The sequence below is a fragment of the Bradysia coprophila genome, chromosome II (genome assembly GCF_014529535.1).
Source record: "Bradysia coprophila strain Holo2 chromosome II, BU_Bcop_v1, whole genome shotgun sequence".
NCBI lineage: Eukaryota > Metazoa > Arthropoda > Insecta > Diptera > Sciaridae > Bradysia > Bradysia coprophila.
Genome location: NC_050735.1, coordinates 8,552,920 through 8,570,190, shown reverse-complemented (window position 1 = coordinate 8,570,190; position 17,271 = coordinate 8,552,920). Strand labels below are relative to the sequence as shown.

The 17,271-nt window shown below is 36.8% G+C and overlaps 2 protein-coding genes across 6 annotated transcripts; one reads left to right on the top strand and one right to left on the bottom strand.

The window, feature by feature from the left end:
* The first annotated feature begins 1,831 nt into the window (after nucleotides 1-1,831).
* LOC119070860 lies at nucleotides 1,832-4,425 on the top strand. 2 transcript variants are annotated; one of them, XM_037175374.1, is made up of 5 exons: nucleotides 1,832-2,108; nucleotides 3,024-3,114; nucleotides 3,176-3,244; nucleotides 3,324-3,933; nucleotides 4,014-4,425. In XM_037175374.1, the coding sequence occupies exons 2-5, from the start codon at nucleotides 3,029-3,031 to the stop codon at nucleotides 4,290-4,292; spliced, it is 1,044 nt and encodes a 347-aa protein (XP_037031269.1). In that variant the 5' UTR covers nucleotides 1,832-2,108; nucleotides 3,024-3,028; the 3' UTR covers nucleotides 4,293-4,425. The 2 variants fall into 2 exon arrangements, with proteins under 2 accessions (XP_037031269.1, XP_037031277.1); XM_037175382.1 differs by having other exon boundaries at nucleotides 1,838-1,926.
* Nucleotides 4,426-4,546: 121 nt separating this feature from the next.
* LOC119070875 (DCN1-like protein 4) lies at nucleotides 4,547-17,033 on the bottom strand. Of its 4 annotated transcripts, none has more exons than XM_037175410.1 (7): nucleotides 16,971-17,033; nucleotides 16,095-16,271; nucleotides 11,667-11,752; nucleotides 11,453-11,600; nucleotides 11,274-11,379; nucleotides 6,881-7,088; nucleotides 4,547-6,815 (listed from the first exon to the last, which is right to left on the bottom strand). In XM_037175410.1, the coding sequence occupies exons 2-7, from the start codon at nucleotides 16,190-16,192 to the stop codon at nucleotides 6,760-6,762; spliced, it is 702 nt and encodes a 233-aa protein (XP_037031305.1). In that variant the 5' UTR covers nucleotides 16,193-16,271; nucleotides 16,971-17,033; the 3' UTR covers nucleotides 4,547-6,759. The 4 variants fall into 4 exon arrangements, with proteins under 4 accessions (XP_037031305.1, XP_037031298.1, XP_037031290.1 ...); XM_037175403.1 differs by having other exon boundaries at nucleotides 16,833-17,022; XM_037175395.1 differs by having other exon boundaries at nucleotides 16,746-16,993.
* Nucleotides 17,034-17,271: the final 238 nt, after the last annotated feature.

Sequence of the window (17,271 nt, the reverse complement as noted above, 5' to 3'; positions counted from 1 at the left end):
ACGAAAAACACCACATTCACTGTGCGGCCGAGTAGCCACATATAAGCTCACTCCAAGAGCCCTAGCTCACGCTCTGGTGAATCGAATTTCATAAACTTTTTTTTCCCTGATTGGTACAGTCAATACCTATCTAATAAAGCAAAATCCATCTAAATACGTTCAAATTTGGCCAATCTACAAGCAAAAACGGCTTGCCGCCCTGTACCTAGTTCACACCAAGGGGTCTAACTCATGAGTCGGTCATCCAATTTTCATAAACTTTTTTTTGTCGACCGGTATTGTAAATACCTTTCATTTGACGTATCCCTTACAAGTGTAGTGTTTAAATGTCTGGAGATATCGTCGAAAAACAGTTAGGCACTTATTGGGCCCCAGCTCCGGAAGCGTCGACCCAAAATCGCCCATCTTCGAACTTAGCCTCACTATTTTGACTATCTTTCAGGGAATTTTTTTTTTTTTGAAATCGGATTTGATTTACTCAAGATATCGACGTGACAGACGGACAGACGGACAGACAAAATTTTTATTGTGGATTCGTTATCTATGAACATAGGCAAACACTTTGCCCTTACCGTCTGCTTCGAATTCCATCAATTACACACGGCATCGTAATCCTATAAGCCCCTTCGTACTTCGTACGGGGCTAAAAATCAGTTACTTGTGGTGGATCGTGCTTGTAACCCTCTATCCATATCAACAATCCGAAACTTCAACGGTTGCTTCCTTTCGAAGATATCGCTCATTGAAAATCGTTTTTTTTTTCGACTACTTGGGGCTACAGCTGCCCAACCAGATGTTCCAAGGTGATTTTTTTTAAAATGAAAAGTCTTAGAATTAGTCCCGCTACCGATCTTAATATAAGTCAGAATTAATCGCTACTCTACCAGCCGAGGACGACACAGCTGCTGGTTCTTAGAAACGGCCCAGCCGAATTTTCAAAAATTCAAGTTTATGAAGTGGAGAAGTTGTGACCTTAGATATAGTTTTAGTATGCTGGTGCGGAAAAAAAGGTTAGTTGAATCTGGTTCACAGCAAAACTGAATGAAACACAGCCTGACACTATTCACGCTATTCTTCATTTTTTAAATTACTGCTATTCATAGAGTGAGACACTCTCCTTGGATCAAGACGTATTTCTAACTCCGGTCTTTCTATACGGAACCTGAAACCAGTTGAAACAAGATGTATATTCCAGTAAAAGGTATCGGTTCCTAGAAGCCAAAGCTTATTTAAAAAAAAAAACAATACTCTACGCTTGTGAGGAGTGATCAAAAAGCCGAATTTTCGTGTGGAACATATCAGGTTCATGAAACATAAAAGGTTGTGTGGGATGTCATTAGGAAGGTAATTTTGTGTGCTTTCGGGGCAAATAGGGTCTAAATTGGGTTTAAAATTAATCCGCACTGATTAACCTTTGATGTTGAATGTACCTGAAGAAATTTCCATTAGGAAAAGAGTAACATCTGAATCGCTTTACATTAGAGCGTAAAAGGATTCACTTGAATTAGTTAGCATAAAACAGCTGTTATCGACTGCAACTAAATAAATGAGCAACAGCTCGAACAAGGCAACACCTGGTATGTTATTAAATGTTAACATTTAAACAAGTGAAGTACAAGATTTTGAGTCAAACACTAGGTAAATAAAATACAAAAACTACATATTTTTTACAGCGCCACATTGTGGAGACCTGAGACTGATGTGACAAAAATTTAAATAAATAGCCGCTAGCACCACTGTGATTGAAAGAGTCAACAACAGCCCCTACAGGAAAATAAATGAACCACAAAAATTCATCTGGCAATACTCAATTGACCATAACTTGCACTTCTAAAGTACAATTGAAAAGACTTTGTGAGTACATTGAGTTTTAGTTAACTTTCATCCGAACGTTGTAGGCTTCACTTAACTCTGCACTGTTGCACAGTAAGGACGTTCCTAATTATTTTATTAAAATCCGACGAGAATAATTTGTTCTTCGAATTTATTTTTCAAGTGATCGTTTTTGTCCATTGAATGTAAAAATTGATTTGAAATTAAATGAGATAGTAGTGAGTGCGGTCGTCAATAAATTGTAGACTTTTAAATTTCGAAATTGTTTCCTGGAGGTAAGAACCACATTTCATCGATACTTTGCTTCATGGGTTTTTGCTATTCCGAACGGAAAACGGGAAAAAATTCTTGGCTATCCCTTTAAAAAATGCGAAACATTGAGGCCGAGATCGAAGTATTTTGTGAGCACATTTTTTACCGTTACGATCAGTTATCGAGATAACAGTGGAAAAAATGTCTAAGGCCGACAACATACTAGCAATTTGAGTTGATGGGATCGACTATTATACTGTGTTTAGCTGTGTGTTCGGCTTAACGTCTACCGTGCCAGCATGAAATTTTTTCTCGAAAAAATCATCGATCAATTTGCTGAGGCCAGAAACACACGAGAATTTTTGCGTTTTTCTTTAGTGATTGCAACGTAACACGTAACATAATTGTCGATCCAATCAATTCAAAATTGCTCATTTTCGGCTTAGATAAGATTTAGAAGAATCGCAACGAAATTTTACCCATCGGTTGAGAACTCCGTTAGGCCGAAAGCACACGAACATTTATGCGTTGATGAGTTCAACAATTATACGTTTTCCATTGTTTAGCCTGCGGTGAATATCGAAATACAATGGAAAACGCGGCATAATTGTCGATCCCATCAATTCAAAATTGCTCCTGTATTTTCCGCTCTAAGGATTTCTAATGAAACGATAAGATTTAACCAACATGAATCGCTCAGGCCGAAAACTCACGAGCAATTTTACGTCGATGGAACCCACAGTTATGACGAATTTTCCATTGTTTAACATGTGGTGAATATCGATGGAAAACGTGCAAAGTTGGCCTAAAACGCAGCATAATTGTCTATCTCAGCGATACAATGCTCGTGTGTTTTCGGCGCCTTTAATCCCGCCAAAAGACAATGAAATTACCGGTTTCGATAGTTTTTCTGAATCGCCTTTTCTATTAATTTGTAGATAAAATGAAGTTGTGGTTGTGTGCACTTGTTCTAGCGTCGACGACTTTCGTTCACCATACTGAAGCAAAGTCCTACGATGAAACACCCAGGTAATTTGTAAAAAAATGTAAGAAATTTTTCATGGATTCATGCCATTTTGTCCGTCTATAGCGAACATAACATTCATGCTCGAGGCGTTGACGACATAAAAGTACCGGCCACTTATGCTACAGACGTTTTGTAATTATTATTTTTTCCTTTATACCTAAATTACGGAACTTTCAACTAAGTCGAAATTATATTCTTTGCTCTCGAACAGTAAACCCATCGAAATAACTGTGGAAGGTCAATATTACTGGGAGAGAATCTACTACATCGACAATCGTGGCCAGAACAATCCATACAAGGAGACGCGTAAAATTACGAAATCAGTCACCACCAGCTATTCCGATCTAAAGAAATCGATTGTCGACTCTTCCATTAAATCCAGTTTGAGTTTAGACGTCGGTGGTGTGTTCGAGATTATAACTGCGTCCGTTAAGGGTTCACTGGACACGGAATTGACGACTTCTTATCAGTCTACGGTCGAACGGAAATCTGAAACTCAAGTGACGGAGGAATTAACGAGAGAATTCACCGTTGGCGCTAATTCGATTGGTGAAATGTTCAGATTGGTCTACAAGGGTCCCGGCGTCACATATGCAACCAGTACCATTTCGACCGACGGAAAACTGCCGCAAGACAAAGTTTTCATCACCTGCCGCGTTAAGCAAATTCCATTGATCAGGGACATTCAAGTGGTGTATACGGAGCAAAGTGTCGATAGACCACAGAATTTGATTACGGAGAGTACGGGCGGCAGTCCTGATATAAACAAGGGATTCGGCGGCAAATATGTGTGGCTAGTACCGGTATGGACCAGCAATACGGTGAGTGTTATGGTCAAGGTTGAATTTGTAAAATTTCAAATTTTTTTTTTGACGGGGAAAATTTTCTCATTGAACCACAGGATAAGGCCGTGACGAATATTCAATTTGTGAAACAGAGCAGTAAGAATGAAGCTTACAGGGACTTGGCAGCAGGAAGTGGCGGAGAGTACCGGTACTTGAAGATGCTGAAAGACATGTCTCACACCAGAATCAAGAGAGTTGGTCTTTTGAGAAGTCCGAAAGCTAAGTACATTCTTGGTGATCGTCAGAAGTACGGATGGGACGAATGCACCGAAGATATTAACACGGACAGAAAGGGAGATTGGTTGCACTTGTGCTGGAATACCGTTACTGTCTAAACGTATGCCATTTCAATTGTGTTTTTTGTGATTTTTTTTTTTAATTATTTGTGTGACTGTTAGCTTTAAGTATTTTATGTGTAAGGAAAAGTTCAAAACATTTTTAGACCAATAAAGAGTAAAAAACAAACTCCAAATTTTCCACATGTTCTTTCGTTTATTACATTTTTCTTTTGTTTCTGACTTAATCAGCTACCCCGAGACATGGAAATAATTTCTTGAATTTGGTTTCATTTTTTCGTTCATTTTTTTCTTCTTCTCTTTTTTTCATTTCTCTCTCTCTCTCTCTCTCTCCCACTTAACTAAACAATATCGATGTGATTTGTGTGCTGTGTGCTACCATTGGATGGTAGATCATAATCTCAGTAAATGTGATTCGGAGCAAAAAGAGCCGCTTATTTCACTTGGGAGCAGTTCACCGGCAATGCAGCTTTATGTGTCGTATTTTGAACAATTTTTGATTAAAACGACTTAAGCTCAAAACGCACAAGGAACCGAAAAAGTATTTCGATCAAAATTCCCTTTGTGATGGTTTCGTTAAGCATTAACGAACAAAGAAAATTTTGGTCGAAACAAGGTTTCGATGCTCTGTGTGTTTTGAGCTTTACCCAGCCAGGGTCATCTGTGAGCAACCGTCACTCGACGAAGTCATTCCGATAAAATGTGTGGTTGACCGAAGCTAGACTGAAATACACCTCTCACTGGACTGGATTACCCAATATGTCAGACTCAAATTCAAAGTTCAATTAGCAGGGCAGTCATGGAATTTAGGAGTTTTTTTCTGTTAATCTTTTTAGAAAGAGGTAGGGCGACCAGTTTACCATCTCATTAACCGAGAGTTTGCGTTGGAATAGTCAGTCAGGATGCGGCGGATAGGATGTGAATTTGGTAAGATTTTATACCATTTACATGACGAACTTGCATAGGTGGTTCAGTGTGCTCAGCCAAATCGGAAAATTTGAAAATTTAAGTTATTTAACCACAAGGACTGATTCTATTACTAACTCACAGGATGGTGAAAGTGGAAGTGGAGGTACAGCAGTCCTTTATTTATAGCTAAAAAGACTCTGTCATGACGAAGTTCAAATATCTGAACTTCAGAAAATACAATTTGTACTAAAGACCTGAGGCGGTCTATCTATTAAACTAACAAAGAACTTTCTACGAAAGGTAGACTCCGTCCTATCGAAACTTGGTTCCTTTTCTTCGAAAATATCAGTTTGGACCTTTGTCACTCAATTGAACTCTGGGACTCAATTTCATTCTGTCATTCGATTGAACTTAGTCATTCAATCGAACTCTGTGACTCAATTGAACTTTGTCACCGTTAACTCTATGACTCAATTGAACCATCTTCTCAATATATTGGAATATCAACGACAGTTTAGAAGGTCAGTCATCGAATAGCTAAATACCTCGCTGCTACAATCTGTTATCGACAGTGATCGCTATTAACGCTCCGGCCTGCATTCTTTTAAGATCAGTAATGAACTAAATGATTCAATTCCTGGAGATGTCGAAATGACTTCGGGAGCAGAATTTTCATTTGATCTTATGATATAAGGTTCCGAAAGAACAGCTTACGACACCTGTGGCAAAGGCGGAGGCCAGCAAAATTTTGTGTTGACTCCTCCATCGACTTCCGAATCTAGCTGATGATGACGACAAACTGAAAATGTGTCTGATTGATAAGCGTGACACAGAAATCCAGGGACCATGATTGTTCAAATGTTTCCCACATTTTCCTAGATTTTCTAAAAAATTTGGAAATTTGGAATTTGGAAAATTTGGTTGGGCTGGGAAAATGGAATCCTAAAAATAGTCGCATGTGACCCGTTTGGTTTTTCATAGAATCGAAATCGTTTAATTTCACGAAACATAAAGCTAAGTTTTATTATTTGACGAAAATACGAAACAATTTGCTCCGAATCCGAATACAAAACAAAATATTGTTACCTAATTGAACATAATGATGGTCGTTTGCCTTCTTGTTTGTAAAGCATACTTAAGCAACAACAACAAAAAAAATAATTTAACAAAAATGGTTTTCTTTTGACGAAACGATAAAGGTTCTCCTTGTGGACACGATGTACACTTCGATTTGTTAATTTATTATTGGTTTGATCTTCATTTTTGTTGTGTTTCTGACTGACAATAATTTCAACTGAATCTATTCATATTGTTCTACAAATTGTATCAAAAATTAAACGATAAATTTGTTAATATTTACACAGGCTTGAATACTAATGAAACGTTTGCATTTATGAATTAAGGATTTGGTGATTTTGAGTTGAGTTTTTTCTTCGGTTTTGTTTTATAAATAAATTCAAGTTGACGATGAAAGTGTGAAAGAGATTTTTTCATTTGATTTTTGTGTGTGTGTGTTTAATGTGTTTTTGTTGGATGCCGTTATGATTATATACTTCTTCGTTTTATCCTGTTTGTTGTCGACATTTCAATGACCGCGTCATTGTCCACGCATTTGTCTTAACCATTCAACAAATTCGTCCAATAAAACTGGCCCTGGAACCAAATTTCGAATTTTAGTAAAATTAAATTTTCCAGAAACAAAACCCCAAAACACTTACAAGCCCCATCGATATCATAATTTGAGAGATCTACGTTGATGGTACGAGAAAACTCCAAAATATTACACCACTGATCTTTGTTTATTACTTTATACTTTGAACTCTCTAGGAATTGTGCAAATTGCGGATATAATGGCCAATCTTTACCAAGCAGCAACTGTAGCATTGCTTTGGCTGTCTCAATATCCATACTCCGTTGATCCTTATCCTGGGGTAAACAGAAAAAAGAATGTCAATTAGGTCATGATGCTAGAGAAGAAGACGAACCCTAAAGCTTGATCCCTCACTTTACTCCGTTTACGCAACTACAGTGGAAAGAGAGAGAGAGAGAGAGAGATTTACAGAAAAACTTGGCCATGTTTGACCTGGGTACAAATCTAGTGTGTTACAGGTCTTTATGCACTACTTGTTTCGAAATACCCAAACTCAACTGTTAGGCCAGTTTGTTCAACTTACTTCTCGCGAAACACCCCATTGTTAGGTCAGTTCGTACGAGTAAGATTCAAGTTATTTCTGACGAAACACCCAATTGTACAAGAGTGAGATTCAAGGTGATTCTGTCGAAATACCCAATTGTTAGGCCAGTACAAGAGATTCAAATTGTTTCTGACAAAACCCCCAATTGACGGGCCAGTTTGTACTAGAATGATTCAATTGGCTTCTGTCGAAACCCCGAATTGTTAGGCCAGTTTGTGCAAAGGAGATTCCAATTGCTTCTGACGAAACAACAAATTGTTTGGTCAAATTAAAAGATTCTAATTGCTTCTGACGAAAGACTAAATAGTTAGGCCAGTTTGTACGAGGAAGATTTAAGTTGCTTCTGACGAAACGCCTAATTATTGGACTAACTTGCACAAGGGAGTAAAAAAAAGATTGCATCGGATGAAAGATCCAATTCTTAGGCCACTTTGTACAAGGGAAGATTCAGATTGCTTCTGTCGAAACAACCAATTGTTATGCAAATTTGAACAAGGGATGATTCATATTGCTTCGGATGAAACATCCAATTGTTAGGCCACTTTGTACAGTGCTGCTTTGTGTCAGGAATTTTCAAAATTCTTCACTCGACACAACCAACTGTTAGGCCAGTTTGTACAAGGAAGATTCAAGTTGGTTCTGACGAAACACTGAATTGTAAGGCCAGTATGTACAAACAGTAAGATTCAAGTTACTACTGACGAAAGATTCGACTCGAAATAACCAATTCTTAGGCCACTTGGTACAAGGGAAGATTCAGATTGATTCTGTCGAAACAACCAATAGACTACGCCAAAATGATTTTTTTTCTCAATTTTTTTACATAAAGCAGCTAAAAATTGAAAATAAAGATACCCGTGTCTCGTCTTTTGACGAAAAAACTTGAAACCGGAAAGATTTTTCACTTTATAAATTCCTGAAATATGTGATTTGCGCCATTTTCCACCCAAATTCCACATAAGGTCTTAAGTTTGCCACTTTGCAATTACAGTAGTATGAGTAGTATTGTTCACTCAGTTCATCCAGTTTTGACTGATTCACTGAATTTTGTTTTGATGAAATGTCAAATCGGGACAGTAAATTTTAAATCTCAAACAAGTTTGTGTCGAAAATTTGTAGTATTTCGCGTAAAACAAAGTGATTCAGTTTCAATTTCGCACAGAAAATAGTTCCGAGTGTGCTCATGCTAGTGTCTTAAACAGAATTTAGGAAAAATTCTCCGAAATAATTTTAAAGACAAATTAATTTGGTCAAACATTGTGGGTGTTGTGAAAATCTCATTTTTAAAAGTAATTTGGTGTGAATTGTGCCATTCAGTGTTCAATTCCTTAATTTTATGTGCCTAGAAATTGCCTGCAATACGTTTCGTGCTAATTCAGTCGGTAAAATGTGAAGAAAACATACAAAAATATGTTGCCATTCAGGTAAACAAAATTCTTGACATGTCTGTTGTGAAGATAGTCGTAAGTGACACCACAAAACTGAAATTTTTTTGTCCGTTAATTTAAAAAATGATTTTTTTGGCGGAAATGCTTTTATTTGAATGTGTGCATGATTCCGGTAAAATAAAATAGTGATAAAGTCACCACTATTGATGACCTTTAAAATGGCATCATTGGTTAAATATGATTGGCATAGTCTATTGTTATGCCAGTTTTTATATGCAGGAAGATTGAAGTTGCTTCTGTTGCTTCAGATTGCTTTAGATCATAGCCTATTTTAGGTAATTTCTTAAAGAATTTTCGGAAATTTTAGAGAATTTCGAGAATTTTCGGGAATTTCGAGAACTTTCGGGAATTTTAGAGAATTTTCGGGAATTTCGAGAATTTCATTGCAATTAAAATATACCTTCGCTCAACAATTCGTTGATTTTAATTTCCGATTTAAGTATACTGATAACAATTCTAGAATAAGCAACTAAAAAAGATATCTACATTAGGAAGTGAAAAAAATTAAAATTGATTATGCATGAAGATTGCAAGTTACTTGACAATGAAATCGAAATTTGGAAATAAAATTTTCGTTCAGTCCTGTGGTTTGATACGTAGAACGCTTGCTTCATACGCAAGAGGTCTGGGGTTCAAATCTCGTCAGGGCGCGTAAAACAAAAATTTTATTCCCAAATTTCAATTTCATTGTCAAGTAACTTGCAATCTTCATTTGATAGGAAACATGAATGGTGAAGTCTAAAATGAAACATTTAGAACTACAGACCTTACTTTGAGGGCTGAGCTGATCTTCATTTGTTTGCGCTATCCTATTACTTTCAATAACGTAAATCATGTACAAAAAGAAAGCTGATCACTTGAAAATAATGCCACAGCGCAGCAAGAAGTGAAAAATAAAAAGCTCGAACATTGAATTAGAGGGATTCTTTTTAAAAACAGCCAACCGAAATCGGACACATTTTCCAGTGGACTTTTTTTATCTGTGCCTAGAAAGGTATTCGACCCTAGAAGCAAAAACCACTTTCAAAAAATTCTTCGAAGTTTGTCTGGCTGGTGAAAGGTGATCAAAAACCGAAAACTTGCACTTTTTTTACAAAAATGTCTCCAGTTACACGAGCCGTACAGGGTCGTTTTGGGTGTCATTAGAAAGGTAATCACACGTACTATTGAGCCAAATAGGGACTTATTGTGTTTAAAATTCATCGAGACTGAAATATGTGCAGTTGAAGTTTTCAACCGAAGACTTACACTGTTCTTACTGAAATTTCTCGAGGTACACAAAACGTACATGGTCGTGCAGGGTGTCATTTGACAGGTAATTTAATGTGCTTTTCGGCCAAATAGGGTCTTATGAAGTTGGGATGCATCTATGATGAAATATGTACACCTAAACATTTCAACTAATGAGTGCGTTCAGTATAAATCGACAGATTTTGAAGAATCTCCCATAACTAGTATGTACATTCATTGGTAAAAACTACGAACTGTGAGCTAAAATTTTTACTTTTACCTCATACACGTCAGTTCTATTAAGGTTCTGAAATAACAGGTTAAGACACCAATATCGGAAAATCGAAAAATCTTAAAAATAGCTCTTTGTCCCTTGAAATATGTAAAGCCACGCCATAGAGCCACACTTTGAAGAACAATAAATCGAAACGGAGCGAGTTTCTAGTGTTTTAACAATTTTTAAGAATTTCGGGAATTTTCGAGAATTTTAGAGAATTTTCGGGAATTTCGAGAATTTTCGGGAATTTTCGAGAATTTCAAGAATTTTCGGGAATCTAATTCCTAAAATAGGCTATGCTTTAGATGAAACATCCAATTGTTAGGCCAGCTAGTTTAAGGAAGATTCAAGAAGCTTCTGTGGAAACATTTAATTGTTAGGAAGACTCAAGATGCTTCTGACGAAACACCCAATTCTCACGGCTGGTTTGTACAAATGGGAGATTCAAATTGTTATTCACAAAGCATCCAATTGAGTACTTTTTGTGGAAGAGGAAGATTCGAATTGCTTCACTCGAAACACCCATTGTTAGACCAGTCTGGTCAAGGAAAAATGGGCTGAGTCAAACAGTTTTTTTTTCGCAACGCAGACAAGAAAATAGTCATTTTCTCATCTCGCTACGCCCGTGTGCACTTCGCGTTTTAAAATGATGAGTAAACGGAGTGAAGTGTGGATTAACCTTAAGTGAAGAAGTAAACCTGAAAGTGTCAAAATGAGCAATCACCCTCCTCGAAAGACAATAGAATTTGAGAAGTGAGGAAGCTAATTTCGACAAATTGTAAATTCGATTTTCATTATAAAGGGTGTTCGATTTCGGATACAGTTCACATTTATGCGGCAGGTTGACACCATTAAAATGTGTTCACTTTCGCAATTTTTAAAATGGCGTGTGGTAGAAATTTGAACTAATTCCGGAATGGAACACCCCGTACTGAACAACATAAACGTGGAATTTACTTACTCTAGCAAAGTCATAAGCGTATCGATAAATGCCTTTGAATGTATTGAAATCATTTAAATAATTCCGCAAATGGTCTAACTTGGACTGCACTTTTGACGCATTATCACTGGACGAATAGAAAAAGAAAAATTAATTTTCCGGATCCATTTCAAAATATCGCCAATTTCGCAATCACTTACCACTGTAAATCAGTAAAGCCCTTCGTCCATTCGGATTGTGTGAAGAAACCCATTTGTCGAGCGTTCATCTTATAAGCTAACACTAACATCACAACATTTTCCGGTTCGACGCCAATATCTTGACAGAATTTCTCCATTCCTTCAGGTCCTGAATGTAAAAACGTTTGTGGTTATAAGAATGGATAATTCCAATTGAAAACGAGATGCAACCTACCCAATGTATCTGGATCGTCTGGGGTAGTGTACCGTCTGAACCAAGTCATGCATCGTTTATTGTTGAATCCATCATCTTTTTGACGCCTGAAATAAAGCACAGAAAAATTATTGAGGATGAGAAGGGGATTTTTTTTGCGGAAATAATGAACGAGACAGAAAAGTGATTCGGGCCACATCAACCAGCATTATCCGTTTCATTGTAATAAATATGTCGATGATGGGCTTCACTGGAGCGTCTCACCAGTTAATCGATTTTCAAAACGGTTTTCCTTTACTAACCATACTTCCGGATCCAGTTGACTGAGTTTCATTTTCACGAACGACGATTTTGTTTTGTTTGTTAAAGTTTATAATTTCGCTTAATGATCGATGATCTCATAAACTAGCGTTCCTTTCAGTGATAGAGCACGAGTTTGTCTGATAATATTCTACAAAACAGTGATTTTGATGCTATCGTCTTTGGCTTCTGTCATAGTATAACATCTGATTGATAAATGGCGTCATCGGCTGCTGTCAATATGATTTTATCTGTCAATACAAGCAAAAGTGCAAGCCAAATATATCGTCAGATTGACAGTTTAAGTATCTCGTAATGATGACTTTGATGTGAGTCGATAACGAACTAGCGGCATCGATTTGAATCTCGGAACTTCTGTTTAAATTTTGAAACATCCACAAAAAAAAATCAACTCAAAAATGGTTGAGTTGAACGTATTAGTGGATCGACATCATAAAATTTGACCGTTTCAAAATAAACCGAGAAATGACTGTGCCACACAGTCAATGAGACAGACTAAAAAAAAATCACCTGAACAAGGTCGAAGCGGATAGTATTCTCATTATTTCGCTATAGTAAATACAAATACACTTGCGAATGCAACACAGAGCGATAAACAACTTATATTATGACAATATTATACTCGTACAGCGAATAGATTCAGGGTTATGATGCAAGAACAGCACAAGAAACATCATCAGTTTATGTACAATGATTCGTACTCTCAAAATTCGATAATGGACTTACTCGTTTTCATCCATACAACACAAATAGAATTTGATCTTATCAATGTTTACAACGGCAAAATTTATAAATTTTCAGTGGCTTGAATTGCACGCTGAACAAATTCACACAATCAGAATACTCTCGAGCGCCTTTTTCTGAATTGTTTGGCCTCAATTCGCTTGATTGATATGCATTATCCAGATCATTTACTATTTAAAAACTATCACAAAGCTGTTATCTTGCGCGCGCGAATGACACTCTAAAAGAAAACGGTCTATAACGCGACTGAACAAATTTGATTAAATACTAGAAGAAAAAGTAGAGTTCACGCAGTGCTTCGCACGAAATTACGAAATTAATTTTTATTTTGTGATCATGTCGATCTAAAAATAAAATTCGAAATTGTTATTCTCGGGACCATTGCCGAATGGTTATATATATATATTTATAGAGGTGTGGGAAAAGTCATTGGCTCTCACTGTGTTGTTTTTCTTTTTCGTCATCGTGTAATGAGAGGAAAACACTTGATGGATGAGATGCATTCTGTTTGAAATTCTATGTTTATCAGAAGCTATTGTCGTTTGACATTAGTAGGATTGGGCAAAGGTATTTCGGCTTGAAGTAACTGTTACACCAAGACCTTTTTTCAAAGAGTCTCTCAAAATTCTAACAGTTCCTAAAAAATCTTGTTGACTCAATGGGATAAACAATTGTTGAGAAAATATAAAATTTTCTCACCTGAACTGTTATCAAGAGAGCGTCAAAAAACGTCATATTATCACCACATTTGAATGGAGAAAATACGGTTATTCACGTCGAAAAGGATTTTGATTAAATCTTTTAAAAATTCTTGAATCTTTCGACTAACTGACTAAACCTTAGACTGGTTTTATACTTTCTGGCTGTAAAATGTTAGGTGTTTTATACCTGCGTTTGCAGACCTTCGGCTCGAGCTCAAAGCATTTGAATTTTTTTTTTATATGAGCGACGTGATTGACCAACGCACTTCAAGCATGAGTGCCACTCTAAATAGGGTACAGAAACTTGACAGTGTGTCACACTACACTGAAAAAATCATTTCATACAAAATAGTGTTCTATCTGACAGCTGTCGACTATGATCATTTTAGTTTGAAGTGCGTTGGTTTAACCCTATTTTCTCCACACAAAAGGTAATGAGAAAACGATGTTTTGTTGACGCTTTGTCTGATGATATTTCAGAGAGTAGTGTAGTAGTCAATAGTCATTTTCCCACCACAAGTGAAACTGCGGGACCCTTTGTTGTAAAAAGCGCTGTGTTGACCTCGGGAAAAAAGGTAATTTAAATTTCTCTGGTAATTGTGGCCAGAGCGTAGCAAGCACCATCGAAATGAAATTTAAAACTTTTTGCTCTCTACGGTTAATCATACCACGAACATATGAAGAACGGTTCTTTCAACTCTGGACGAAAAAAGGAAATATCAGCTCGCTCCGCTCTGGCCACAAAACTTCGCTATTGTCGGTAAACAAATAACCATTTCTGACTGGTACTATCAATCACTACTAATCAATTTTAAGTAGTGTAATATGAAACAAGTGCTGAAATTCAAGATCTTTTATCCATAAATGAAAATTACGGAAAGAAATCGACGTTCACTGCATTCTTTGTATTTTAGATATTAAGAATTCAGTGAAATTTAGGCGAAGAAGACAATAATGTTTTTTTTACATAATAACGGTTAAAAAGATGAAATGTCAAGTTTTAGTGTGAAATTTGTTGATCCGAGGCGCATCAGAGGTTAATAAACACACGAATACGTGACTTTTCGCTTTTATTCTGAGTTTGTAGTGGACATGCGTCGAAAACCGTACTTGTCTTCAAACAAAACTCGAAATAAAAATGAAAAGTCTCGTTTTCCAGAGTTTATTGACCTCGGCCCCGCCTCGAATAAACATAGTTCACACGAAAACTCTGCTTTTCATCTTTTTATACGTAAGTTACCGGGCGTCGGGAGCGTCGAAAAAAGTGCATGAATTATGAAAGCACGGCGTGCATAGCACGTTAGTAACTACTGAATCTCTAGAACCCGTAATAGAGTGGATTGGTGGAAAAAACTTTATTCACGTGCTTTGTGATGAATGTGGGTGCATTTCAGAATTTTTCTTACTCTGCTCAGGATGCAACCAGAGGAGTTGCTTAAAATTATTCGTCCAAGACAGATATACGAGTAATTTGGTCAAAATTTCGAAATGACGTCGCTTTTCGTTTCAAGAGTAAATACCTTGCACACTAAGTACGTAACCAGATTCTTGAAGGAAAAACTTTAAAATCAGGTTGACCCAACGCGCAACGGATACTGAATCCCATCTAAGAATTGATGGGATTCAGTATCAAGGTATATCGAGCCATTCACACGAATTTACCATTCTTCCTTCAAGTATAATACTTTGCGTCACTTAGTCACTGAAAGTTTCTGTATTTCACAATAATCACCAACACATTTAAAAAGGCATTTTCATCAAATCGAGGGTGTACGCGATATGATTAACCACTGGGTTAATCACCGAAAAACTCGATTAGAAACTGCGTGGATTAGTTAAACATTCAAGTTTTGCTCAAATATCTGCTACACAATACAGTGGAATACGAGTTAGTTGGAGGAGATGAATTCTTCGAACCTAATAGCCACCGAAAATTCGTCTTGTCCTCGCCTTTGGATCGTCAAAGTTAATATCGCTTTCAGTATAGTTCGACTGAGTAACAATTTATAGTTCAGGCGGACCAAAAACGTCATATTCTCTCACCTGACAGAGATCCAAAACAAAAACAGTTTTGAACACATTTTCCTCGCCGTTTTTCGTCCCAGTTGTGTCAATTGTTGTTCGGAATTTGACTTTTCCTGGTGTGCCTGGATCAAAAATACACATTTTTGGTCCTAATATACCTCGTAATGGAAGCAAATTCAATCAAAGTTCAAATTATTGAAATTTGCAATTGAGTCTGTCTGGTGGGTATATTTTCTCGTTGACTCATATCAATCATACGAAATCAACTTTTAATTCAACTTCAATTTAGAAATTTTGTGAGCTTATTAGTGTTGACTGATCTGACACTACCATCCAAACGAAAGAAACAGAGAAGAAAGAAACACTTCCGGAATAATCTATGAACCGAAGCACCCGTAAAAACAAATTATTTTCATTGCACTAAAAGTGGCCGCACAGTCGTCCGTTTTCCAGCCGTCTTCCTTCCTTTTTCCAGCCGTTTCCTTGAAGGTTGGAATTAAAACAATACAAAAGTCATCTAAACAATAGAAACGTCACGTAAACGGAGAGCAAAACGGACGATTGTGAACTCAGTCTGAGAGAGAATCGATGTGGCAACCAAATGAAAGGGTTGTCGACAAAGAATCATTCAAATCTTATTGCAAAAAATACTATTTACCTTGGTTGATTCTGTTTTTGCCGTTTCCCACCCCATTCATTTGTCATGTCTGTCTCTGGAGCCGCGGTACGTACTGTCCGTTTAGTACCACGGGGCATGACCGCAGTTGATTGATCCAATTGATTGGAATTGCTTTTTGTTTGCAAAAATTGGTTCGATTTATTGGAACATTGACACCTAAAAGAACATAAACAAAGATTTTTAGTCAGCGGCAGCGATGAAGTTCTTTAAGACATTTGATTTAGGAATGGGAATGGTGAAAGCAAATGGAGTAAATAATGATTTGGAGGAGGTAAAATAGACGTTGCGCAATTAATTCGACTCGCACTAGGTGCCATACTCTAGCCAACCAACAGACTTAATTGATCGATGTTGAGCAACTGATGTCTGTCAATTTTTTCTTTCATCAGAAGAAAATTCTTCGGAAATCAGATTATATCTGATGACTCCAAAGCTCACATTGAAAATCAACGGAGCACCGAAACGCACATAGGAAACGTAATAAAAATTTGTAGTGAAATCTGACGGAAACAACTGTCCACAGAATTGAGGTTATGTAAATGAAAAGGATTTACAGTCCCCATCAATTGAATTGTAAATTGAACGCTCATGGACGCAGAATAATGCAAAAAAACCAAGCAAAAGATTCACTTTCAATTAAGGATGTGCCTTTAAGGAACACCATTGACATATAATCCGATCAAAATTCACGACAATAATTTGTTTAAATTCGCTTACCCGAATCGGGGAACGGACAACGAATTTTATTTTTCGGAAGCTAGCTATGGAAATAACTAATTGAAATTAGCAAAAATTCAATTATGTTTGTTGGACAACCACAAATTCAATGAAATAATTTTTTTTGTTAGACTCTACCACACAAAATATTCAATGCCAAAAGAGCTAGCCTCTCAGATCAGCTTGAATGAAATTGAGTTGCCGTTGACAGCCAACGCCGTTTACATGAATTTGAAGTTTCAGAGTTTTAACACGTTAAACATACGCAACGTTACGTCGGTTACGTCTCAGCACTTTAACATGACTTATACGTAGAAATGGTAGAAATGCTACCTACGTTTTATTTTCGTTTATTGTATTTAAAGTGGTAGATTAAGATTGGCGTGTTCGGTATGTGTTTTGTATGTAGGTGGAAGCACTGGGTTTCGGTTGGTTTTGA

What these genes read in the sequence shown, in the direction of transcription:
- LOC119070875 (XM_037175410.1), bottom strand. Translation starts at nt 16,192, where the DNA reads ATGCCCCGTGGTACTAAACGGACAGTACGTACCGCGGCTCCAGAGACA. An exon ending in GGCTTTACTGATTTACAGTG is followed by an intron (nt 11,380 to 11,452) that starts GTAAGTGATTGC and finishes CTATTCGTCCAG; the next exon opens with TGATAATGCGTCAAAAGTGC. An exon ending in ACGCTTATGACTTTGCTAGA is followed by an intron (nt 7,089 to 11,273) that starts GTAAGTAAATTC and finishes TGTTTACCCCAG; the next exon opens with GATAAGGATCAACGGAGTAT.
- LOC119070860 (XM_037175374.1), top strand. Translation starts at nt 3,029, where the DNA reads ATGAAGTTGTGGTTGTGTGCACTTGTTCTAGCGTCGACGACTTTCGTT. An exon ending in ACTTATGCTACAGACGTTTT is followed by an intron (nt 3,245 to 3,323) that starts GTAATTATTATT and finishes GCTCTCGAACAG; the next exon opens with TAAACCCATCGAAATAACTG. An exon ending in CGGTATGGACCAGCAATACG is followed by an intron (nt 3,934 to 4,013) that starts GTGAGTGTTATG and finishes ATTGAACCACAG; the next exon opens with GATAAGGCCGTGACGAATAT.